The 21,628-nt window shown below is 51.3% G+C and overlaps 7 protein-coding genes across 7 annotated transcripts; 3 read left to right on the top strand and 4 right to left on the bottom strand.

Annotated features, from left to right (window-relative positions):
• Positions 1 to 986: 986 nt before the first annotated feature.
• Aud_007448 (thioredoxin-like protein 1) lies at positions 987 to 2,188 on the bottom strand (the record flags this gene model as incomplete). Its single annotated transcript, XM_043292339.1, has 3 exons — positions 987 to 1,761; positions 1,838 to 1,985; positions 2,110 to 2,188. 3 exons carry the CDS (start codon positions 2,186 to 2,188, stop codon positions 987 to 989), a joined length of 1,002 nt encoding a protein of 333 aa, XP_043148274.1.
• Positions 2,189 to 2,963: 775 nt separating this feature from the next.
• Positions 2,964 to 3,557, bottom strand: Aud_007447 (diphthamide biosynthesis protein 4; the record flags this gene model as incomplete). Its single annotated transcript, XM_043292338.1, has 1 exon — positions 2,964 to 3,557. The coding sequence occupies one exon, from the start codon at positions 3,555 to 3,557 to the stop codon at positions 2,964 to 2,966; it is 594 nt and encodes a 197-aa protein (XP_043148273.1).
• A 548-nt stretch (positions 3,558 to 4,105) lies between these two features.
• On the bottom strand, positions 4,106 to 5,268 carry Aud_007446 (peroxidase; the record flags this gene model as incomplete). The annotated part of the gene is made up of 2 exons (XM_043292337.1): positions 4,106 to 4,843; positions 4,912 to 5,268. The coding sequence occupies 2 exons, from the start codon at positions 5,266 to 5,268 to the stop codon at positions 4,106 to 4,108; spliced, it is 1,095 nt and encodes a 364-aa protein (XP_043148272.1).
• A 2,812-nt stretch (positions 5,269 to 8,080) lies between these two features.
• Positions 8,081 to 10,269, top strand: Aud_007445 (putative GTPase activating protein for Arf; the record flags this gene model as incomplete). The annotated part of the gene is made up of 4 exons (XM_043292336.1): positions 8,081 to 8,195; positions 8,258 to 8,274; positions 8,342 to 8,452; positions 8,515 to 10,269. 4 exons carry the CDS (start codon positions 8,081 to 8,083, stop codon positions 10,267 to 10,269), a joined length of 1,998 nt encoding a protein of 665 aa, XP_043148271.1.
• A 419-nt stretch (positions 10,270 to 10,688) lies between these two features.
• Positions 10,689 to 13,279, bottom strand: gpi10 (putative glycosylphosphatidylinositol-alpha 1,2 mannosyltransferase; the record flags this gene model as incomplete). The annotated part of the gene is made up of 5 exons (XM_043292335.1): positions 10,689 to 12,114; positions 12,167 to 12,313; positions 12,364 to 12,569; positions 12,629 to 12,859; positions 12,980 to 13,279. The coding sequence occupies 5 exons, from the start codon at positions 13,277 to 13,279 to the stop codon at positions 10,689 to 10,691; spliced, it is 2,310 nt and encodes a 769-aa protein (XP_043148270.1).
• Positions 13,280 to 14,008: 729 nt separating this feature from the next.
• Positions 14,009 to 15,422, top strand: car2 (ornithine-oxo-acid transaminase; the record flags this gene model as incomplete). The annotated part of the gene is made up of 2 exons (XM_043292334.1): positions 14,009 to 14,473; positions 14,535 to 15,422. 2 exons carry the CDS (start codon positions 14,009 to 14,011, stop codon positions 15,420 to 15,422), a joined length of 1,353 nt encoding a protein of 450 aa, XP_043148269.1.
• A 1,747-nt stretch (positions 15,423 to 17,169) lies between these two features.
• Aud_007442 (ATP-binding cassette transporter YOR1) lies at positions 17,170 to 21,466 on the top strand (the record flags this gene model as incomplete). The annotated part of the gene is made up of 2 exons (XM_043292333.1): positions 17,170 to 17,418; positions 17,474 to 21,466. 2 exons carry the CDS (start codon positions 17,170 to 17,172, stop codon positions 21,464 to 21,466), a joined length of 4,242 nt encoding a protein of 1,413 aa, XP_043148268.1.
• Between the last annotated feature and the right edge of the window lie 162 nt (positions 21,467 to 21,628).

Below are 21,628 nucleotides of genomic sequence, written 5' to 3'. Positions count from 1 at the left end.
CAGACTATGGAAAGGCTTATGCTAACCTACATGATTTAATACCACACAGCAGCCGAACCCTGTCGACCGTGCTGAAGATGGCTGCATCTGCAGGTACTCGAGAAATTAATGACCAGCCACATAGAACCAGACCTTTAATCCTTGTCCCTCGTACCATCCAGTTCTCAACCTAGACAAAAGAAAAAGAGCGTTGTTCCTCCTTCTGGGAGGTACACGTCCAGCGCAACCATACGAGTAAACACTAACAAACAATGCTCCAACCACCACTATCTACCTTACCACCAGAAATAAACAGGTAAATGCGACAGCCTCAGTGGATGTAGAATGTTGAGATCATGCTCCCAGAGGGAGACTCAGTCTCTTCCTATCATATATTCATCCAATTGTCTCATCACAGGCGTATGTCAAGAAGACAAAAGAAGAAAGAAGGAGAGAAAAAAATTTCCTATGTAGTACTCTACTCTCCTCGCTTGGCATTTCGCATCCACACACAGAAATAAGCGATTATGTAATACCCATATTCACAGAATCGTCCAGCCTCATACGGAAAAACAGTATCTCCAGTCTCCGAATCTCGCACAAGGATAAATATCGTCGCAGCCAGCCAGCATTCTTACTTTTTCTTTTTCTTTTCTTTCTTCGTGCGGCGACGCAACTACTATTTCACCCGTGTTGCCTGGACATCAATTCTCGTGATGTTATACCAGGTGTCAGTTGTGTCACAGAGCGACGGAATTGCACCCCGGTTCTACTTTATTGGTCTTTCTGAATTTTATCAAGGATGAGACCATTTGGTTTGGGATCGGACAAACTTCATTTTCCTTTTTTTACGTGGGATTGCGATAGCACCGTAGAGAGTAGCTACGCATATTTAAATGAAAATAAAATTTCTTGGGGATTTGGTTTCTCTGAAGTCATCGTAGGTCGTAAATCTAATCTCGTATGCTATGTCCTGGAATACCGGGTTTGCAAATTCATGGCAGAGCTTATTCGCCTGGCTCATCCCCAATCTTCTCCAGTTTGCCCATCTCTCTCTTCTCGCCGGCCTCGCCAAAGATCCTGACCCTATCCACGCGCAGCTTCTCGCTGTCCCCATCCCCATCAACGAAGAAGAGGACCAGGGACGTGACGTTCTGGAACTTGACAAACCGCAAATCGACCTTCGCCGTTGCCGTCTTGGGATCCCAATCCTCAGGCTGAATGGTCACGGTCTGCACGGGCGTGATGTCATCCGCCTCGTCGAACCCAAGGACATGCGAGCGATTGGTGTACAGCTGAATTGTCTTCGGGCGCATAGGCGCCTCGTCGTCGGCCTCCGACGCAGACGCAAGAGAAGTCACCTGCAACGAATGGACCTTGACCGTCGACTGGAAGGGAATGAAAAGCATCAGCTGCTCGTCCGTATCACTCTCCACCCAGTCCGCGGGTGCGCCTTCCTTCCTCTTCCCGTTGTCACTCAGCGCCGACGGCTTCGACGGCTCGAAAAGCGTCTTCGCGGTGCCGAAGTCGCTATCCCGGTTCAGCAGCTCCAGGCCCTTGGGATCGTGCTGGTCCGTGATATCGCTGTATCCCTTGGGCACAGCCGCACCGATCCAGCCGTTCCCGCCGCTGAGCTCACCCGAGGCCTCCCCGGAGCCGGAGCTGTCGTTCTTGTTTGCTTCATCGGCGAGCTTGCGGACGGCGTCGGAGAGGGCTTTGGGGTCTGCGCCGCGGACGGTGGAGATGGCGCGGCCTTGTTGGAAAACAATGAAGGTGGGCATTCTGGTGGGACTGTTAGTATCTATGCATTTCTCGGACTCTGCGTCAGGTGCGGCCGGTTGAATGTGTTTTGACGCACGCTGTAACTCCATATGCACTGGCAATGTCTTGCTGCTCGTCAACGTTGACCTTGGTGAAGGTAATCCTGTTCGGGCGCGAAAGCTGTTTGGCCAGCTGCTCGTACGCGGGGGCAATAGCTTTGCATGGTCCACACCAGTCTGCGTAAACTTTTGAGAAGATAGTCAGTAATCAGTAGCTGTCGGTAGTACAGGGAGATGAGTATGCCAAAGCTCGCGGTCGCGGGCAGCCAGACGAGTAGCGGGGGCGGGGAATCAGCAACAAAGAGCTTACAGTCTGCGACGACGAACTTGGAAGTCGATAGAAGCGTGGTAAATTGCTCCTTCGAGGAGATGTGAACAGGTGCCGACATGATGGCGGCGGATTCTGACTAGCTAAGAAGATGAATGGAAGAAAGATGGAGTTACCAGTGGGAATGAGGGATACAGTGTGGTTTTCTGTTTCGGGCAAAATATGTCATCAGCTGAGCCCCTCCACACCATCGCTGACAGCACCAACAATGCTTCTAGTCCAGGAATGCATGGCATTAGTCTAGAGCTTGTCATGCCTGTGCTTTATCTGTAGTAATCTTGTGCCTGATTGTTTGATGATCACTGATTGAAGCTGTTGTTTCTAAGGAGGGCTTATAGTCACTGTCATGGTATTTTATATATATAAATCCTTCCATCGCATTAACAATGTATCAATCCATGAGCTCACAAAATACATGAAGCAACTTCATCCTCTGATCCACAACGAACGCCGCATAGATGCGTACAGATCTATATGAGAGTACTACACGTAACAGCCACTCGTTAACGCACCGTCCAACGTAGGGATGGAGGCCAACTGTCCCGGACTGGCACAAACTGCTCTATAAAGGAGCTGCAAGGCTTCTATACCCAGAAAGCTCTCTGAGCTGCTCGTCGCCTAGACTCGAGACGCGTGCACGGCTGCTTCTGACATGCCTGGGTCGAGTCAAGACTCTGGACGAGACATTACCGATCATGCCTCTCAATCCTCTGCAGAAGACTAAATCCCATCCAGGGACAGCCAGCGAGTATCTAGCCTGGATCTCTAACGACCAGGGCAAAAGACAGGCAATACTGCCAATCGCAATTCCAAGTCCAACCTCCAAGATCCAAATCTCAGCCATCGCCCTCTTCCATCGCAAACAAAATCTTCATCCAGAGGCTACACCCCCGGCACCCGATAACAACCTCACCATGCTCAGCCTCCTTCTCCAAGTCCAGTTCAGTAACCATGAATCCCCTCTCATCCCCACACCGGCAACCCCGATACCAGCATAGTAGTCCCTCCGCATCACCCGTCTCCTCGCAGACAAGATCCTCCAAGTCAACTACTTCAAGGCCTGTGTGAAATGCCGTCGCACCGCTCTTCTCCCCCTTCCCCGCCGTCACTCGCTCAAGCCGGAGGACACGGTCATATTCCGCGCGCAGGCCAGGGTCAGAAAGTGTCCTGTAAGCTGCCGTTATCTCATCAATGGTAAATGTCGGAGAGGCATCAGCGCTGCGGTCCGAACTCGGGCGCTGGGCGGTTTTCGTATTGTGTGTGGGTGCGGGAGTAGTCGCAATCGAAGTCGCCTTGTCGGGGTGATGTTTCAGGAGAGCCTTGTGGTATGCAACCTTGAGCTGTTGTTTGGATAAGGCTGATGGGGGAGTTGTGAATGGAAGGTTGAGGATTTCGTAGTAATCGTGTCGCGGGGTCTGGAATCTGGTCATGCTGTGGGCGGCGTTTTGGGGGGTGATGGTGGTGTTTGAGAAGGGAAGAGGCTGCTTTGTTCGAGGAGGCACCTGTTACTTAGGCATGAGTGTTATGTAGTGAGAAAAGGTGACTGGGATGAAGCCCGCGGATGTTTGAATTGGGCCAAAAAATGGAGGTCGGATTACCGCCACCTCTCGACTTGAAGCGGTTCCGCCGTATTTTGATCATAGGTCTTGCCAGCGCAACCTGACCTTCTTAATTGAATGCAGACCAAGCTTCTACGCTCTGCAGGTAAAATTCAGAGTATGCAACCAACACTCAAATCTTGTTGGTATTGTTAATGCTAGGAATATGTCTATTGGCACTAAGTACAGTTTATAAACCAATCTATGACATGCTCTAAGTCGTCGCCCAAGTCTAGTCTTTCAGAGTAAATCAAGCGTCACACAATGACATGGCCATCAGAAAACGACAAATCACATGTCGGATATCAAGATACGAACAAAGAAGAAACGCAATTCTGTCCAGACAAAAGAAAGAGATCGAGTAATAACAGTGGAGCTCCTTACTCAGAGGTCTTGAAGACGTAGCGGTCCTCAGCCTTGAAGGGAACACCAAGCTCGAGAAGCTTGACGAAAGCGTCAGAGAAATCCTTGAAGAAGCCATCATTGTCCCTGGCATAGCGCTCGACGTGCTTCTTGAACTCCTTGTCCTTGACCAGGGCAAGATCGGCGGGAAGCATCATCAGGGTCTTGGTGGTCTTGTCCGTGAACTGGGCGGGGCCGTTCCACTTCCGGTTCTGCCACTTCTCATCAACAAGCAGCCGGAAGAACTCGTTGGTGAAAACGGTGGGGCTGAAATCCCAGGGGCCGTCGTAGCCAGAACGGTCGGTGTGAGCACGGCCCAGAGAGTGGGCACCGCACAGAGCAACGATCTCCTGGTCGTTGAATCCCATGCGGTAAAAGATGTCGCGGATGTGCTTGTGGTCTTTGGAAGCATCGGGGAGACGGCCGTCAGGGGTGCAGGCAGCTACGTCCTTGTCCTGACGACCAGGGCGCCAGGGAATGGTGGGACCACCGAGTTCCTGGATGGCGCAGGCGCCGGCCAGAGTCCAGAGATCAGAGTAGGTAATCCAAGGGAACTGGGCCTTGATGGGCTCGAGGAAGTCCCGAGCAATCTTGAGACCAGCGTTGGCGCCGTGGTCGGACTCGGGGGCGAATCTCATGGTAGCGCCGTTGCTTCCGCCAGTGCCGGTTTCCTTGTCGTAAGTACCACTTGCATGCCATGCGAGACGGACGAGGACCTATCAAAACACCAGAAGTCAGCACTCTGTTCATAGCCCATATATCTTATTGACGGGGGAAGACTTACTGGTCCATAGCTGCCATCGTCATAGTCGGTCTCGTCGGCAAGACGGCGAGCAATGGCATCGTACACCTTCTGGTAGTCCTCCTTGCCAGGAACAAAGGTCTTGGAGCTAACGGAGTCGCTGCCGTTCAGGTAGAAGTATGCACCGGCACCACCAGCCACGGCGAGACCAGCCCAGAGGAAGACCTTAGACGAGGATTTGCCCGAGTTGGCTTCGGAGGCATAGCCACGACGAGCAGCGGCGCGGAAGCCTTGAGATGGGAGTGCAAAGCGAGCGGCGCGGACAGCAGGACGGAAGGAGGAGGTAGCAGGAGTGGAGCGCAAGAAGGCGCGCGAAGCAGATCTAGCAGCCGAAGCCATTGTGAAGTAGAAGTCGCGACGGAAAAGAGTGGAGGAAGGACAGGAAGAAGGATAGATATTTCTAATATACAAAGGTCAATTCAGAAGAACAGGCAGAATCTGACAAAGGGAGAAGGAAGGAATAAGAAGGACAAGGAGGAGAGCAGGGATAACTGCTAATAATAAAGTGCAGCTCTTCCCATTGCATAAGAGATATCCCCTCATCCTTCTACTGCCGCTCCTCCTCCCTTTGACTACAGAAACGCCGAAACCCGTCGAAGCCCCAGGAGGAGCCGTAAGCACCAATCACAATGTACAGATTTGTGAGCTCTGGACCCGATTCTTTTGACTCAGCTATCCTCTCCGCGTTTTCCCAGAGGTTCTGGTTTTCTTTGGCATAAAGGCAGACGGATAGGCCGAACATAAGAGGGGATATCGAACATGAATGACCGTGGCAATAGCCGATCCATGGCTCCGAATGCTCATTTGCCTCCTGCGCCTGAGATACGACTGATTCATTCATTCATTCTCGAAAGATCTACTGTTGCTTGCGTTGATACCATTGTCTTTCTGTCAGAACAAAGATTGACTTCGTCATTATCATCGTTGCTGTACTAGCAACGATGATAACCGAAGATGGCTCGTCGGAGCGGATCAGCACCCATCCTCTATCACATTATTATTAACAGGAACACGCTCTTTGGCGGAGAGTCTCAGTTACCGCGGCAGATTCCGATCTCCACTCTCCCTCTCATACTAATTCTTCATTGGTGTCCCTGTTATCTCAATAATCTCACTCATCCCGAGTTCGAGACTGGCTGCGATTTATCATCAACTCAAGCTGAGATTGAACAGGTCACAAAAAAATCTTCATCACGTCGATTTGGTGTGCTGATTATCAAGATTCTTAGTCTAGACAGAAGTCGGTCAAGACAGACCGGATAATACTAGAGACCATACGAGAAGCCAGTTGATGAAGGTAACGGACTGATGGTTTGGACATCATTCAGCCCTCGATTGCGCTATTTAGCACATCTTACGGCGCCGCAACCTCCTATAGATCAATGCAACCGGAACTAGATAAGCTATTACATTGTATTGCTGTCTTCATGAGCAGAAAGCCTAGCGTTTCTGCTTGGAGACTTAATATGCTCCATATCAGGACATTCATCTATGGAACAAAAATATGGTTCGCATTGATATAATCTCATCATGATATAACAAAGGTAAGATGTCCGTCGTAAAAATAGTCCTGCCGTTCGAGAAAGACGAACACCAGGGTGGAGTAGACGCAGCTCTGCTAAAAACTGTTTGGTTTTGATCTTCCACTGAACGAACAAGATAAAAAGCATACGACTTGGCCATTGAGAGACTAGACGCGTGCTGTGTGGTTATAAAAACATTGGTACAGGGTATAGAGAAGACAACATCGAGTCTTGAATTGAGACTACAGGGAAGAGCCCATACATCAATGAGCATACAGTTCGCAGTGTGCGAATTGTCCCTTGACGAATGTTTTGTTGAAGTGAAGGAGGAGGAGCGTCTTTGGCGAAAGAAAAGAAAACTTCGACAACGGGGGTCACCTGACTTAGCATTTGCTAGTGCTAGGCCCACATACCACGTGACGCACTTCGAGCGATCCCTTTATATTCTTCATCCTCCACACAACAATTTTCTCTCTTTTTCTTCTTTTTTTCCTCATTACACTTTTATGAAACTACGAACGCATAATCAACCTCCAAATCCTACTCTTTCCTACAGGTTGGTAGGTCATATTGGCGTACTAGAATAAATATTTCGGGGCATAATAAGGCTCCTCTACCGTGCTGGAGTTTCTTTTGAGACTCTGAGTGCGATGGTGGGGTGAGTCACCTGCTGCTCATACATTCTATCATAACCATCATGGTATGATATATTTGTAGTGCGAAGTGTAGAATTTCCTGTGTAGTGTATCAAGATGATGCATATTGATGGTTACCATGGGTTCTTTCGCAAAAGCTGAAGTTCCAACTTCGCTTGAGACCGTCTACTATCACCAGCCAGAGCCATGTGGTATCTATCCATGGCGGTTGCGGCTGTCTGACAACCATACAACCAGTGGACATTGGGCTCAAATAGTCATTGGAGGGAATTGAGGAAAATTAAGAGAGTGTCACAGACGTTTTCTGTGCTTGGCAGTCAAATAGTCAAGACTCGAAAACTTGGTTCAAGTCGGTTGCCCCTGGCGCGGTCTTGACTAGGGGATCCATACCAGAGGCTGGAATGTGTAGTCCTCCACGAGACAGTTTAGATCTGCCCAACAATCAACAGTAAAAAAGCCATTGTCCCTCTAATTATAGATCCAAAGACATCAGTATATTGATATCAAATCCATAAGATCAAAGGGATGTCTATCTAATACACCGAGAGCAGAGAAATCGACGCGGTGACTGTTTGTCTGTTTTCCCCACACCACCACCATCTTATCATCCCTGACCACTTCGCTTTCTCTCCTACTTCTCCTGGGCTATCGAACTTCTGCGATTCATTCCCTCCTCGTCCTTAACATCTCTTCTTACGATCTCGGCCTTCTCTTTGCTTGTATTCTTAGAAGCCATTGCGTTGAGCCTTGCATTCAGACCGTGTAAATATGCTTTGCCTTCTTATTTAAGATCCCACTATCTCCCGCATACGGAACATCGGCCCGGCTTCTGCCACTTTTTCTCCATCGTGAATAGCTTCTGTCTATTCCCAACCCAGTTCATCTCTTCTTTGGACGTTTGATACCCTCGGCTTCTGTTAGTTGTTTCATCAACAAAGGGACGGCCAGGTGGTCTCTCCGGATTTTCTCAAAATGCCCAGCATTGTCAGTAAGCGGCAGCAGCAACGAAATGAGAAAGCCTTGCAGGATCTCATCCGCTCAGTGCCGGGCAATGATCGATGTGCGGACTGTGGAGCCTTCAACCCAGGTATGCTCTTGGAGACCTGTATATGATTGCAGGCCAATCGCTGACAAGCCACTTGCACACAGGATGGGCCAGCTGGAATGTACGTATACCGCTCGGTTGCACACGACTTAACCCCGCGATACGATAACTAATCCGATGGAACACAGATGGGAATTTTCTTATGTATGCGGTGCGCAACTCTGCATCGTAAGCTGGGTACACACATTTCCAAGGTCAAGTCCTTGACAATGGACACTTGGACGGCCGAACAGGTTGACGTAAGTGAACGGGCCAAGTCAACAACTCGAGGACGCGTGAGCTGATTGTCTTTGGAACACAGAACATGAAATCACACGGAAATACCCTCATGAACAAGATCTTCAATCCGAAGAACGTCAAACCTCCGGTCCCCAAAGACGTCGACGAGGCCGATTCGAGCATGGAGCGGTACATCCGGCAGAAATACCAGTATCGTTCCCTGGAGGATGGAAAACCAAAACCCCCGAGTCGTCATGATTCCAGTTACGACATGTCACCGGAGGGCTCACCTCCTCCACTACCTCCAAAGTCTGGCCGGTTTCCGGGCCCTGGGTTGAGGTCCGCTTCCTCCACCTCCAATCTCCAGCGGCCGTCCAACAGACCCTTTGCGACCTCACCTCGATCCGATAGACATGATTCTCCACCCCGAAGCGTCTCAACTTCCGGCTCTCAAGGGTTTGGACTTTCCGTCCGTGATACAAGTGATGCATCATTTGAGTCGAAGCTGGCCCAGCTGAGAGAGATGGGGTTCACCAACGAGCGCCGAAACGCAGCGGCCTTGAAAGGACTTGACGGTAACTTGAAGATGACCATCGAGACTTTGCAGAGATTGGGGGAAGGGCCTGCATCGCTGGGACGGCCTTCAGCATCTGGCAATTCCACCGACAATTCGACTAGAGGGGCCAGTTCCGCGAATCCGTTCGACCAGCTCGACTCCAAACCGTCTCCCCAGACCAGCGGCGCGTACAATCCGTTCGATATGCCAACGTCACAAGCACAACAGCAACTCGCACCTACGCCTGCGCCTGTACAGTCTCTAGATGTGTCTTTCCAGCATTTACAAGTTTCGCAGCCGTTATTCCCGCATCAAACCGGAGGATATCCTGGACGTCAAGCTTCGCTTCCTCAGCCCCTTTACCAGCACCCTCTTACGCCTCCTGTCACTTCAACCCAATCACAAGGCTCATATATCTCATCCCCACAAGCGTTCGATGGAAGCCAAAACCCATTTTTCCAGTCGGGAGCCCAGCCGCAAGCGCCCTTCACTAGCACACCACTCACCCAGAGCCCTGGCGTTGTTCAGACAAACCCCTTTTTCAGCCAATTCGGAGCGGCGGCGACCTCAATGCAGTCGCAAGCCCAAACAGTCTCTGGAGGTGCACTGCCTAATCCGCCCCAGCATGCGAACACCATGCCAGCATTCTCCTCCACATCGCCCTTTAGCCAGGGTTCTTACCAACAGCAACACCAGCCGCAACAACAACCGCAGCAACAGCCATTCATGCAGAATCAACCACATGTGCAGGGGCAAGGCTTTGCCTCCCAGAATCCATTCCAGCCGATGGCAGCCCCAAATACACCACAGAATGCGGTCTATCAAACTCAGTATCAGTCACAACTACAGGCCGAGCTGCCGCAGCCCACTCAGTACATGGCTCCTCAGCCCACCGGCCGCGTGGACAAGGGCAGCATCCTTTCTCTGTACAATACATTCTCCGCACAAGCATCCGGGATGCAGCAGCCCTCTCAAGTGCAAGCTCCGATGGGGATGTCGCTGAACCAAGCGCCCCAAAACCAGCCAATGCCAAGTATCAACGAGCACCAGAGCAGCGGCCCACAAGCCTCCGCTGCCCCGCAGTCAGCCGGATCACGCAATCCTTTCATGGGAGGGCAAGGCCCCCCCGGTGTTGGGATCGACCTGACGCCAAAAGCTTCTCAGCTGAATGGCAATTTCCCCAAAACCCACATGAGCCAGCAGAGTGTAGATATCAATGGCTTCCAGAGCGGACGGCACAGCCCAGACGCTTTTGCCAATCTGAGCTCCCGTTACCGGTAGCCTTTTTTTCCCATCAGCCGTCTCTGCCGAAGACATGAAAATATTTCCTTCTGTGTATATTCATCTACTGTATCTGATCTTGGCGAACGTAATGGTGAACAATTGGTTGCATCATTGGCTGGCGTTCGTGATTTTGGCATTAGAATGAAGATTTGCGAGCCTTGTTAGGCCCCGTGTATGCTACGTTATAGCTGGACATGTCAGCAAGGATATATGGTACAAATCAGGGACAAAATCGATAGCGTCTGTCAAAGACGAAGTCATCAATAAGGGGACAATTGCTATAGAATCGATCCAAATTTTGCTATGGTTCATCGGCATTACAGGGACAGCACATCAATAGGATCCAGAACTCAAGGAGGTATCACATTGCGCGCATTTTCCAACAAGTTGACCAATTCGCAAAAAGAAAACAACTCTTACAACCACAGATCCCGCTCGAGGAGCTTCTTAGTCTTCTTCTTCTGCGTCCAGTTCCTGAACCAGTCCCATCCCCAAGCCGTCCATGACGATTGTGTCCTTGTCCACTGCGGAATCTGCACACCTAACCAGGATGTCCGCTTCCGCTGGCTCCACGGCCAGCGCCACGACGACGGCCACGGCAGAGACAGCGAGGACGACGGGGCCACCGAGGGAGAAGACGAGATCCATCGACGGAATGGAGAGACCTTGCCACTGCGCTTCTCGGTCGCCTCTTTCCGGAAACTCTCGATGATCCGGTCGAATTGTCTGTCGCGGTTCTCGAGGTCGCGTTGGCGGGTGGCGGATCGCCAGGCCTGTTGTTCGGCGGGGTCAAGGCACCAGACCACAATGTCGCCTTTGCGGCGCCAGTCGTCGTGCCAGGCTGTATTGAAGGAACGGTAGCATTCGGCGTAGGAGCTGGCGCGGAGGAGGGACTGGAGGGTTGGCTCGAGCTGCGCGAAGAAGATGAGGTAGTCGGGCCATTCGTGGATGGAATGGTTGGTGTTTGTACTCGGCGACTGGGGGTGCGCTTGCGCGGAGAGGTAGGATGGTTTGCGAGGGATGTGGCGGAGGCCGCCGGCCATGTGGTCGCGGAGGAACTGGGCCGGGTTGGCGTAGAATTGGTCTGCTTCGTCCACGTAGGTGGCTTTTTCGGCGGCGGTCTGGTCAACCGGGGGCTCGCAGGTCAGAGCCCAAGCGTGGATTGTGGGGTAGACGAGATGGGAGCGCCAGGGGGTGCTGTGGCAGGGCATGAGGAAGCCGGCCGTGATTCCGCGCTGAGAGTCGTCTTTGACTGACGGGCTGAGATTTGGAGTTTGAGCGGCCGGAGCATGTAGCTCGTGCTGTTGCCGGAGGTATGAGAGCACGCTGGACGGCCCGGATGCGTGATAGATGGTCGTGTAGAGGGCAATGGCAATATTGACCAGTAATAGGAAGACGAGCGTGAGCCTCCTGGGCATATACGAGCGGGACGAGCGGAGGACCGCGGGAAGGAAGTAGTCCACCAGAGGTGGTGCACTTAGGATGTGGAGAGATGGTAGAAGGGGATAGATGAATCGCACTTCCTTGTGAGAGACCAGGGATAGGATGAAAGGCATGACCACACATATCAGCGCAAGTTGAGCTTGCGCGAGAGACTGCAATTGCCCCAATCCGGACGTCCGAACCTGGGCCAGAGCGCGGTACAGGCCAACGAGAGCGAAAGGCAGTGCGGTGGTAAGTAGAAGGGGAAACCCCTGCGAGATATAATAATGCCAGTCATTTCTCCCATAGAAAACCGCTAGAGACTGAGCAATGTTGAAATATAGGAATCTCAAAGGAGGAAACGTCCAGCTTCCGTAGAAGAGCCGATCCACCACGGACGATAAGCCCAGAACGGTACAGCTATCAGCTTATCAGCTATCATTCCGCAACGCGCCTGGCAACATCAACTCACCCGCAAAGTAATACTTCGCGCACGAGGATCCTCCTCCTGTCCCAAGAAGTTCGATACCATGCGACACTGGCCAAACCCATCCAGATGAGGATGTTTGTCGGTCGTAGAATACAGGCGACAGCCGCTAGGGTCAGACATTGGCGTAGCCTGCGGTGCTGTGTGAGATATATACAGATCCGAATAGACGTCCAGCGTACCTCTGCAGCGAGTCCGACACCCCCTGATCCCTCTGAGCACGCTCCCTGCTGGCCGCGCGAGTAGCCTTCTTGCGTGGAGGTGTCACAAATGACCAACTCCAGGGCCACAAGTGGAGAGCGACAATGGTAATGGTTGTTTCGAGGCAATTAGACAATGTCCTGGTGGAGCAAAACCATTGCCACGGGCTAATGACGGTCAAGGCAAGCTTCGACAGTCAACCTCGGTCCTCACATCGTCTATTAAGCGAACAATAGCAGAACATACAGTAGCCCAGGCCTCGTAACTTCGAGCACCATAGACATAGCGAGCCAACTTCCAAGTATAAAAGTCCCCGAGCGCCGCGATTACCGCCTGCGCAGTTTTCGGGGCGGCGACGAGGAGATCCGCACGCGATGCGGGGGAGAGGCGGAGAAGCTGGGCGACGACATCGGCGGCGGAGTAGACGGCGGCGAAGAGGAGAGGATGGATAGAAGATCTCAGTTGATGCCTCCATTCCTATATTGGTGACATCCAGTGTCCAGATTTTAGTAACTGAAATAATGTGACTGGTTGGAACAAAATCGAGTGCGACGCAAGGCTGCACAGGATAAAGTTGGGGGAGTCGACTCCACTAACCCAGGTTATCCATGCCCCCTGATTTTCTCCAAATGCGATTTGCCAGGCAGGCTCGAGTGATTGAAAAAATTCATCGGGTTGGAAGAAGGTGCGAACAGTAAATGCGTTGACCAGACGAAAAGCGATTAAGAACAGAAGGATATTGGTTGACAAGGGCGTTGTGGATGACGGTGATGTTTTGGTATTACTTGACGGAGGAGACCGCGGCCTCAGGCGCGAAGTCGGCGGCGATGGGGAGTGAAAGGAAGGAGACGACGAAGAGGACGACGCGAAGGACTTCCTTCGACGCGACGAGGACATGGTCGCAGGCAAATGTCGCAGGGCGTATCTATCCCCGCGATACCCTCCGATGCCAGCGAGAGCTCAAAAATCAATAATAAACTACCTAATAGAGAGGCCAAGAGGACAAAGTGTCCGGGCCGGCAAAAAGCGATGGGATCCGCCCCGGTCATGCAGTGGAGGCGCGGAATCGATGAGTAATGGACCGGACGACAGTGGACAAATGGATGACTATGGACAAAGGTTGACGAACCGGAAGCCCCAGATCGGCCAGGCGAAGAAGGAATAAAGTCAGGTGGAAAGCAAGCTGACTGGATCACTGGAGGAGAGGTGGATCGCCGACATCATGGTCGCTGGGGATAGCGCGTAGACCTGCACTTAGCGATATACAGCGGGTAAACCTGCACTTAGGGGTCTAGTCCTCCTTCGGAGTCCATGTCTCTCGCCTCAAAAAGGTGACACCAGCGGGTCTCAAAAGGCTACGGATTGGAATGGCGATTTCTACCAATTTGCTTCTGCCGTTTTCCCTTCTTTTCCTATGGTGCTCAATTCTGACAGGAGTTTCCCATCCTTGTGCTATTAAAGGACGGTGACGCTCTCGTCTCGGATCTGTTCAGCGGACATTTCCTCCCCACCTTATCTTCCTCCGTTACGCTCTTCAGTATACCTTCGAATCTTCCTACTTCATATTATCCTTGATCAATTAATACTATCTCTTTCAAGATCACCTCGTCTCTTCTTTCCGCCAGCATGTCTGCCAACGGAACTAGTTCTTACCATGCATCCTCCACCCAGGAGGCCATTCAGGCGGAGAAGGAGTTCGCAGCCCACAACTACCACCCCCTCCCTGTTGTTTTCGCTCGTGCTCAGGGCACCTCCGTTTGGGATCCTGAGGGCCGTCACTACCTTGACTTCCTGTCGGCGTACTCTGCCGTCAACCAAGGCCATTGCCATCCCAAATTGGTGGCTGCACTAGTTGAGCAAGCCTCACGATTAACCTTGAGTTCCCGTGCCTTCTACAATGACGTATTCCCCCGTTTTGCCGAATTCGTCACCAAGTACTTTGGCTTCGACATGGTTCTGCCCATGAACACAGGAGCGGAAGCCGTGGAAACGGGAATCAAGATTGCTCGTAAGTGGGGCTATAAGGTTAAGGGCATTCCGGAGAACCAAGCCGTTGTTCTGAGCGCGGAGAATAACTTCCACGGACGTACTGTAAGTTGACGCGAAAATCAATCAACTCGATCATTTTAAATTGACAGTCTTTTTAATCTAGTTCGCTGCCATTTCCCTGTCTTGCGATCCTGAGTCGCGCGAAAACTACGGTCCGTATCTGCCAGGTATCGGATGCACAATCCCTGGAACGGATAAGCCCCTCAAGTACAATGACAAGGAAGCCTTGCGGGAGGCCTTTGAGAACGCGGGACCCAACCTTGCCGCCTTCCTGGTAGAGCCTATTCAGGGCGAAGCAGGCATTGTCGTTCCCGACGATGACTATCTGCGGGAGGCGAGAGCTCTGTGTGATAAGCACAATGTTCTCCTCATCTGTGATGAGATTCAGACGGGTATTGCCCGTACAGGCAAACTGCTCTGCCATGAGTGGAGCGGAATCAAGCCCGACCTGGTTCTGCTGGGCAAGGCCATTTCCGGTGGCATGTACCCTGTGTCCTGTGTCTTGGGTCGCAAAGACGTCATGCTCACCATTGAGCCTGGTACCCACGGTTCCACCTACGGCGGTAACCCTCTAGCCTGTGCTGTGGCTATCCGAGCCTTGGAGGTCGTTCAGGAGGAACACATGGTTGAAAGAGCCGAGAAACTCGGGCACGTCCTCCGCAAGGGCCTGGAGGCTATCCAGAACCCAATTATCCAGACCGTTCGTGGCAAGGGATTACTCAATGCGATCGTCATTGACGAGTCCAAGACCAATGGACACACTGCCTGGGATCTCTGTATGCTGATGAAGGAGAAGGGCTTGTTGGCCAAGCCAACCCATCAGAACATCATTCGCCTTGCTCCTCCCCTCGTGATCACTGAAGAAGAGATCCAGAAGGCGCTGGAGATCATTGCACAGGCTGTTTCTGAGCTTCCAAACCTCAAGGGTGAGGCGGAGGACAAGATCATCCCAGGCCCAGAGAAGAATGTCAAGATTGGCCTTGACAATTAAGGAGAGTTTGGCAAAGTCTTCAGAGTTCCTCGGAACTAAGGAACACCCACCACACAACGCAGTAAGCGATTGACCACGAGCTTCTAGCCCTTGGCCCGCTATGCAAAGTGTGAACGCAACCCGACCAGAGACGGTAATGTCTGCTGGCCGCTGGAAGTGGAGAAATGAGACACTCTCTCGCTCAAGGCGATGAAAGTACTCATTCGACCCTCGATGGTTTGCTTATTTCCCATCTTAAGGATGGGACAACAACTTGATGCCTGTTATGAATGAACTAGTCTGTGTTTGATAGTAAGACTCAGTCTTAGTTAGAATGCAATCATTTTTAGCGTCTTTCATGTACGTCTCCAGATTCGCTTCAAGGAAGCAAACAAAAAGGTAAGCAAGTACTACGTAGGGCAAATGCCATGAGATAGACCATATGTCTGGCTTTTCTTCTACGCGTTCTCTTCCCCGTCTTCATTCTCAACGCACATTTTCTTCCTCTTGCTATACCCTTTTGTATGATTGACGCCATTTTATGTTCAACTACAAAGTATTTATTTATCTACAAGACTTTTGAGAGGTTGAGAGGAAGTACTTACATCATCCTAACCTGGAAAAGCTTAGCCCCATGTCGGAGCCCGATTGACCGATTGCATGGGTGTTATGTAACTATGCGTCGATTAGAGAGGCACGAATACGAGGGAAGTCGGCGACACGGAGACAACAAGCTCCTCCCCGCATCAAAACGGCATTCCAAGACACGGCCTGTGGCTGTTGCTTAACAACCAACTGGTGGAATCATGAAGAAGAAAATTTTATCACTTCCGGATTTAACAAGATTTATCTCCTTTAAATATACGAGGTTATGACTTGTCGGGTATGGCTTGCCAGGTTATTAGCACGCTGCTTTTTGACTACTAAATACGTTGTTCCCCGGTGATCTGACTCGGACAATCAGGTGTGAACAAGGGAGAAAACTAATAACTTCCAGTGAGTCTCACCTGGATTGATCAGCGACATCCCTTGCATACTGTCATTCTCAATACCAGTCGATTGTACGGCTGCTGGCCTCTCTTTTATCCATAGTTCTGCAACGATTGATGATTTTTTGTATTGAGCATGCCTCGGCAGTTCATCGTTTAATTGTGTAACTGACTGGTGCACTGTGCAGCCATATCTCTGGTGGATACTCAACACACGATTGGCTGGGTATTGTCTTTCAGGTCTGTATCCCTACTGCTCCATGTATTTCCTTTTGATGATGACTGTGGGCGGTTACTGACCCGAGGCAAGATTCATCCCAAACGGTGTTTTCAAGCCGTCGATTGACTCCATACACATACACAAGGCATGCAATCGCCAAAATTGCGCCAATTCTTAGTTACCCTTGTCTGGGACCAGTGAACTGCCACGGAGTCGACCTGAGAAGCTTGACAAACCGGCTCAGCCAATGACACTGAGGTTCGTTTGGTGAAAGAAAGTAAGTATTATTTTCGCATTCAAATTCCAGTCTGATCGGCTGTCGACCCTGCATTCGAACGACACCATCACATGGTTGCATCGGCATCATGTAATGGCTCGCTAATTTGACGAACTTCGCAGAGCATTGGCTGGCAGAGAGAATACAAAGCTTGGCGCTCCTTATCATCTACGCCAAAGACGCTCTACACGCACACTACGTGGACTTTCGATGCATGATGGTGTCTGAAATTTAATGTTATTTTAGGTTGATTCATCAACAACCCCTTGAAACCACAACGAGATGAGCAAGACTCCTCAACCTCCATTGGAGGTAGTAGTACCTCAGGCGAAATTACCGCTTGAACAGAATCAGGCAGAGGGAATGAAGGACCAAGTTACTCCCCTCCCACAGCTGTCAAAATGGCGCAAGCTGGACCCTTTGCGACTGCAAAAGATACCTCCTGTTCCCAGTGAAAGACAAGTTACTCGGGAATATGGGGCGAATATCCTTAGCCGCATCTTCTTTGGGTGGATGACCCCCTTTATGAAGGTTAGTCGAGAAATCTCGAAACCCAGAAAGTCAGCATGTTTACATAATTCATTAGGTGGGTTATCTCCGACCATTGGAAATCAACGATATATGGACCGTCAACCCGGACAGAGCAGTGGATACCTTGTCGGACAAGCTTGCTGTGGCTTTCAGGAAACGAATCGAACAAGGGAGCAGGAGACCTCTGGCGCGGGCTCTCATAGACACCCTAAGACATGACCTTGTGGTTGGTGGTATATGCCAGCTTGTTGGCATGATGTGCATGATTCTATCGCCATACGTGGTCAGGCACCTGATCTCCTTCTCGACCGAAGCATACGCAGCCCATGTCCAAGGAATACCTGGACCACACATTGGACCAGGCCTGGGTTACGCCTTTGGCCTATATGCCATGCAGGTTCTGCAGAGTTTGACTATGAACCAGGCGTTGTATCGAGGGATGGTTGTCGGAGGAATGGCCAAAGCGAGCCTTACATCTCAAATCTTCGCCAAAGCGATGAGGCTGTCGAACCGTGCGAGAGCTGGCGGGAAGCCCATCGATGACGCGGGACAGAAACCCACCGAAGGAAGTCCGCCCAACGCAGCAGCAAACGATGCGGCGAAAGAGACTGCCGGCTGGAGTAATGGACGTATCACCACGTTGTTGGGCGTGGATGTGGATCGTATCGATACGGCTTGCGGCATGCTTCATATGATTTGGGTTTCACCCATCGGTCTTATCGTCGCTCTGATCATACTGATTGTCAACATCGGCTACAGTGCACTTGCCGGGTACGCCCTCCTGGTTGTCGGAGTCTTTGCTCTGGCGGGGGGAATGCGCCTCCTGGTGCGTTTTCGAAGAGCCATCAATAAAATCACCGACCAGCGAGTCACTTTGACCCGAGAAATAGTGTATAGTGTCAGGTTCGTGAAGTTCTTTGGCTGGGAAAGCAGCTTCCTAAAGCGACTCGAGGCCGTTCGCAACCGCGAGATTGGCTCCATCAAAAGACTCTTGTTTGTCCGACACGCTGTTGTAGTGTGCATGGTCTCTTTACCAACATTCGCATCGCTGCTGTCTTTTGTCACATACGCTCTGTCGGGTCATGGCATGTCCCCGGCTCGCATTTTTGCGTCCTTGGCATTGTTCAATGTGCTTCGTATGCCACTAATCATGCTCAACCTGACTATCACACAGATGACCGATGCGTGGACTGCTATGAACCGAATCCAGGAATTCCTTCAGGCCGAGGAAAAGGATGACCCGGTCGAATGGGACACAACCATGGACAAGGCTATTGAGGTCGAGCATGCATCATTCACCTGGGAACAAGTGCAGAGCAACAAGGGAGAAGAGAAGAAGGAAGAGAAGCCGAAACCTGGCCAGGTCTCGCCGAAAGTCGCAACGCCCAGCAGCCCGCCCAACGACAACAGTGACACACCTGAGCATGCGCCGTTCAAACTCACCGATATCAACTTCGAGGCGGGACGCAATGAACTGCTTGCTGTCATAGGAACTGTAGGGAGTGGCAAGAGTTCGTTGCTTGGGGCTCTGGCGGGTGACATGCGCTTGACGGAGGGAAAAATTCGAATGGGCGCGAGTCGATCGTTCTGCCCGCAGTACGCCTGGATCCAGAATGTGTCAGTGCGAGAGAATATCCTCTTTGGAGGTGATTACAACGAAGAATTCTACGACCGCGTGATTGACGCATGCGCTCTACGACCCGATCTGGATATTTTCCCGAACGGGGATCAGACGGAGATTGGGGAACGAGGCATCACGGTCTCTGGAGGCCAGAAGCAGCGGATCAATATCGCCAGAGCCGTCTACTCCAAGGCAGATATCGTTCTCATGGATGACCCGCTTTCAGCAGTTGATGCCCATGTTGGACGTCATATCATGGACAAAGCAATCTGCGGTCTTCTCAAGGATAAGTGTCGTATCTTGGCCACCCATCAGCTTCATGTCCTTAGCCGGTGTGATCGAATTATTGTGATGAAGGAAGGCTCCATCGACGCTATTGGTACCTTTGACGATCTTGTACGAACAAATGAACACTTTAGGGAATTGATGTCAAGCACTTCGCAACAGGAAAAGCAATCGGATGACGATGTCGACCAAAATTCGGACGAAGTCGAACCGGCGAAAGACCAAATTGACAAGGCTAAACCAGCAGCTGCTTTGATGTCAAAGGAAGAGGTAGCGACGGGGTCAGTTGGGTGGGCTGTTTGGAAAGCTTATATCACCGCCTCTGGATCTTTCTTCCTCAACTTCATTGCTTTTCTCGTGCTGCTGGCCTGTCTCAACGGTGGTATAATTATGACAGGCCTGTGGGTCTCTTATTGGACGTCCGACAGGTTTAAAAACTTGACCGTTGGCCAGTATATGGGAATATATGCGGGAATCTGTGCCGCACAGGCTTTGGCCATGTACGGCTTCGCACTACATGTGACCATTGCTGCAGCGCATTCTAGCAAGACAATGCTGCAGCGCGCAATATACCGAGTCCTGCGTGCCCCGATGGCCTTCTTTGACACAACCCCGTTAGGACGGATCACGAACCGGTTTTCTAGGGATGTCCAGGTGATGGACAGTGAACTTGGCGAATCTATTCGCATGTTCGCCTTCACGTTCACTCAGATCCTGGCCACGATGGGGTTGATCATCGCATTTTATCATTATGTGAGTACCATAGGGGGAGGTGCGTGGAATGAAGTTGCTAACCACCATGACCAGTTTGCTATTGCATTAGGTCCCCTGTTCGTCTTTTTCTTACTCGCAGCGGCCTACTATAGAGCGTCTGCGCGGAACCTGAAGCGGCATGATTCAGTGCTTCGCTCGACGGTGTTTTCACGTTTTGGCGAGGCCATCACTGGTGTCGCAAGCATCCAAGCGTATAAAATGGAGGGGCACTTTCAGCGGAATCTGCATGAAAGCATCGACTCAATGAATGGTGCATATTTCCTGACTTTCTCCAACCAGAGATGGCTCTCGATTCGCCTTGATGCTATTGGCAGTCTCATGATCCTGGTGGTGGGGATTCTGGTCGTCACCTCTCGTTTCAACGTCGGGCCAAGTATCTCCGGTTTGGTGCTGTCATACGTTTTGACCATCACTTTGAGTTTGCAATTCACCATCCGGCAGTTCGCTGAAGTTGGGAATAATATGAATGCCGCTGAGCGGATCCATTACTATGGCACCAGCTTGGACGAGGAAGCGCCCCTTCAGTTGGCCGAGGTGCCACCGAGCTGGCCCGACAAGGGGAGAATTGCTTTCTCAAATGTGCAAATGCGGTACCGTGACGGGCTACCTCTGGTGCTCAAGGGGCTCACGATGGACATTCGAGGCGGGGAGCGTATTGGCATTGTGGGGCGAACAGGTGCCGGCAAATCCAGCATCATGGCCGCGCTATTTCGTCTCACTGAGCTTTCCGGAGGAAGTATCAAGATCGATGACATTGATATTGCGACAATTGGGCTGAATGATCTTCGGACTCGTCTTGCTATTATCCCGCAGGATCCGACGCTCTTCCGCGGCACGATCCGCTCGAACCTTGATCCTTTCAATGAGCATACGGATCTGGAATTATGGGCAGCGTTACGCAAGGCACATCTCGTCGGCCAGGAGCTGCCAGAGGACGAGTCCCAGGAGGGCACACTTACGCCGTCGACGATGAACGAAAAGCAGCAGACGGCGCAGAGACTGCACCTTGATACCATCGTCGAAGAGGAGGGACACAACTTCTCGCTCGGCCAGCGGCAGCTGATGGCCTTAGCGCGTGCCCTCGTTCGCGATGCCCGCATCATCATTTGTGACGAGGCAACCTCGTCCGTTGACTTTGAGACGGACCAGAAAGTCCAGGAGACGATGGCGCAAGGATTTCAAGGCAAGACGCTGCTTTGTATTGCTCATCGTCTACGGACAATCATCAATTATGATCGCATCTGTGTGATGGATCAAGGGCAGATCGCCGAATTCGACACCCCTCTGGCCCTGTGGGAGAAGCCGGGCGGCATCTTCCGCAGTATGTGCGATCAGAGTGGAATCACCCGGGAGGATTTTGAGGGTTGATGTGATTTGTTGTATATACTTACGATAGTGTATATATTTTTTTATAGAAGTTGTGAACTCCTGACCTGTCTCTATCATTAAACCGAAGCTCGTGCTACTTGTTATCAGTGTCGCATCCCAAGCTGCAGCAACACAGTCCTTAACATTTTTCAGGGTGACTTA

This window comes from Aspergillus udagawae (assembly GCF_001078395.1).
Source record: "Aspergillus udagawae IFM 46973 DNA, scaffold_5, whole genome shotgun sequence".
Taxonomy (NCBI): Eukaryota; Fungi; Ascomycota; class Eurotiomycetes; order Eurotiales; family Aspergillaceae; genus Aspergillus; species Aspergillus udagawae.
This window is presented reverse-complemented; position numbering and strand designations above follow the sequence as displayed.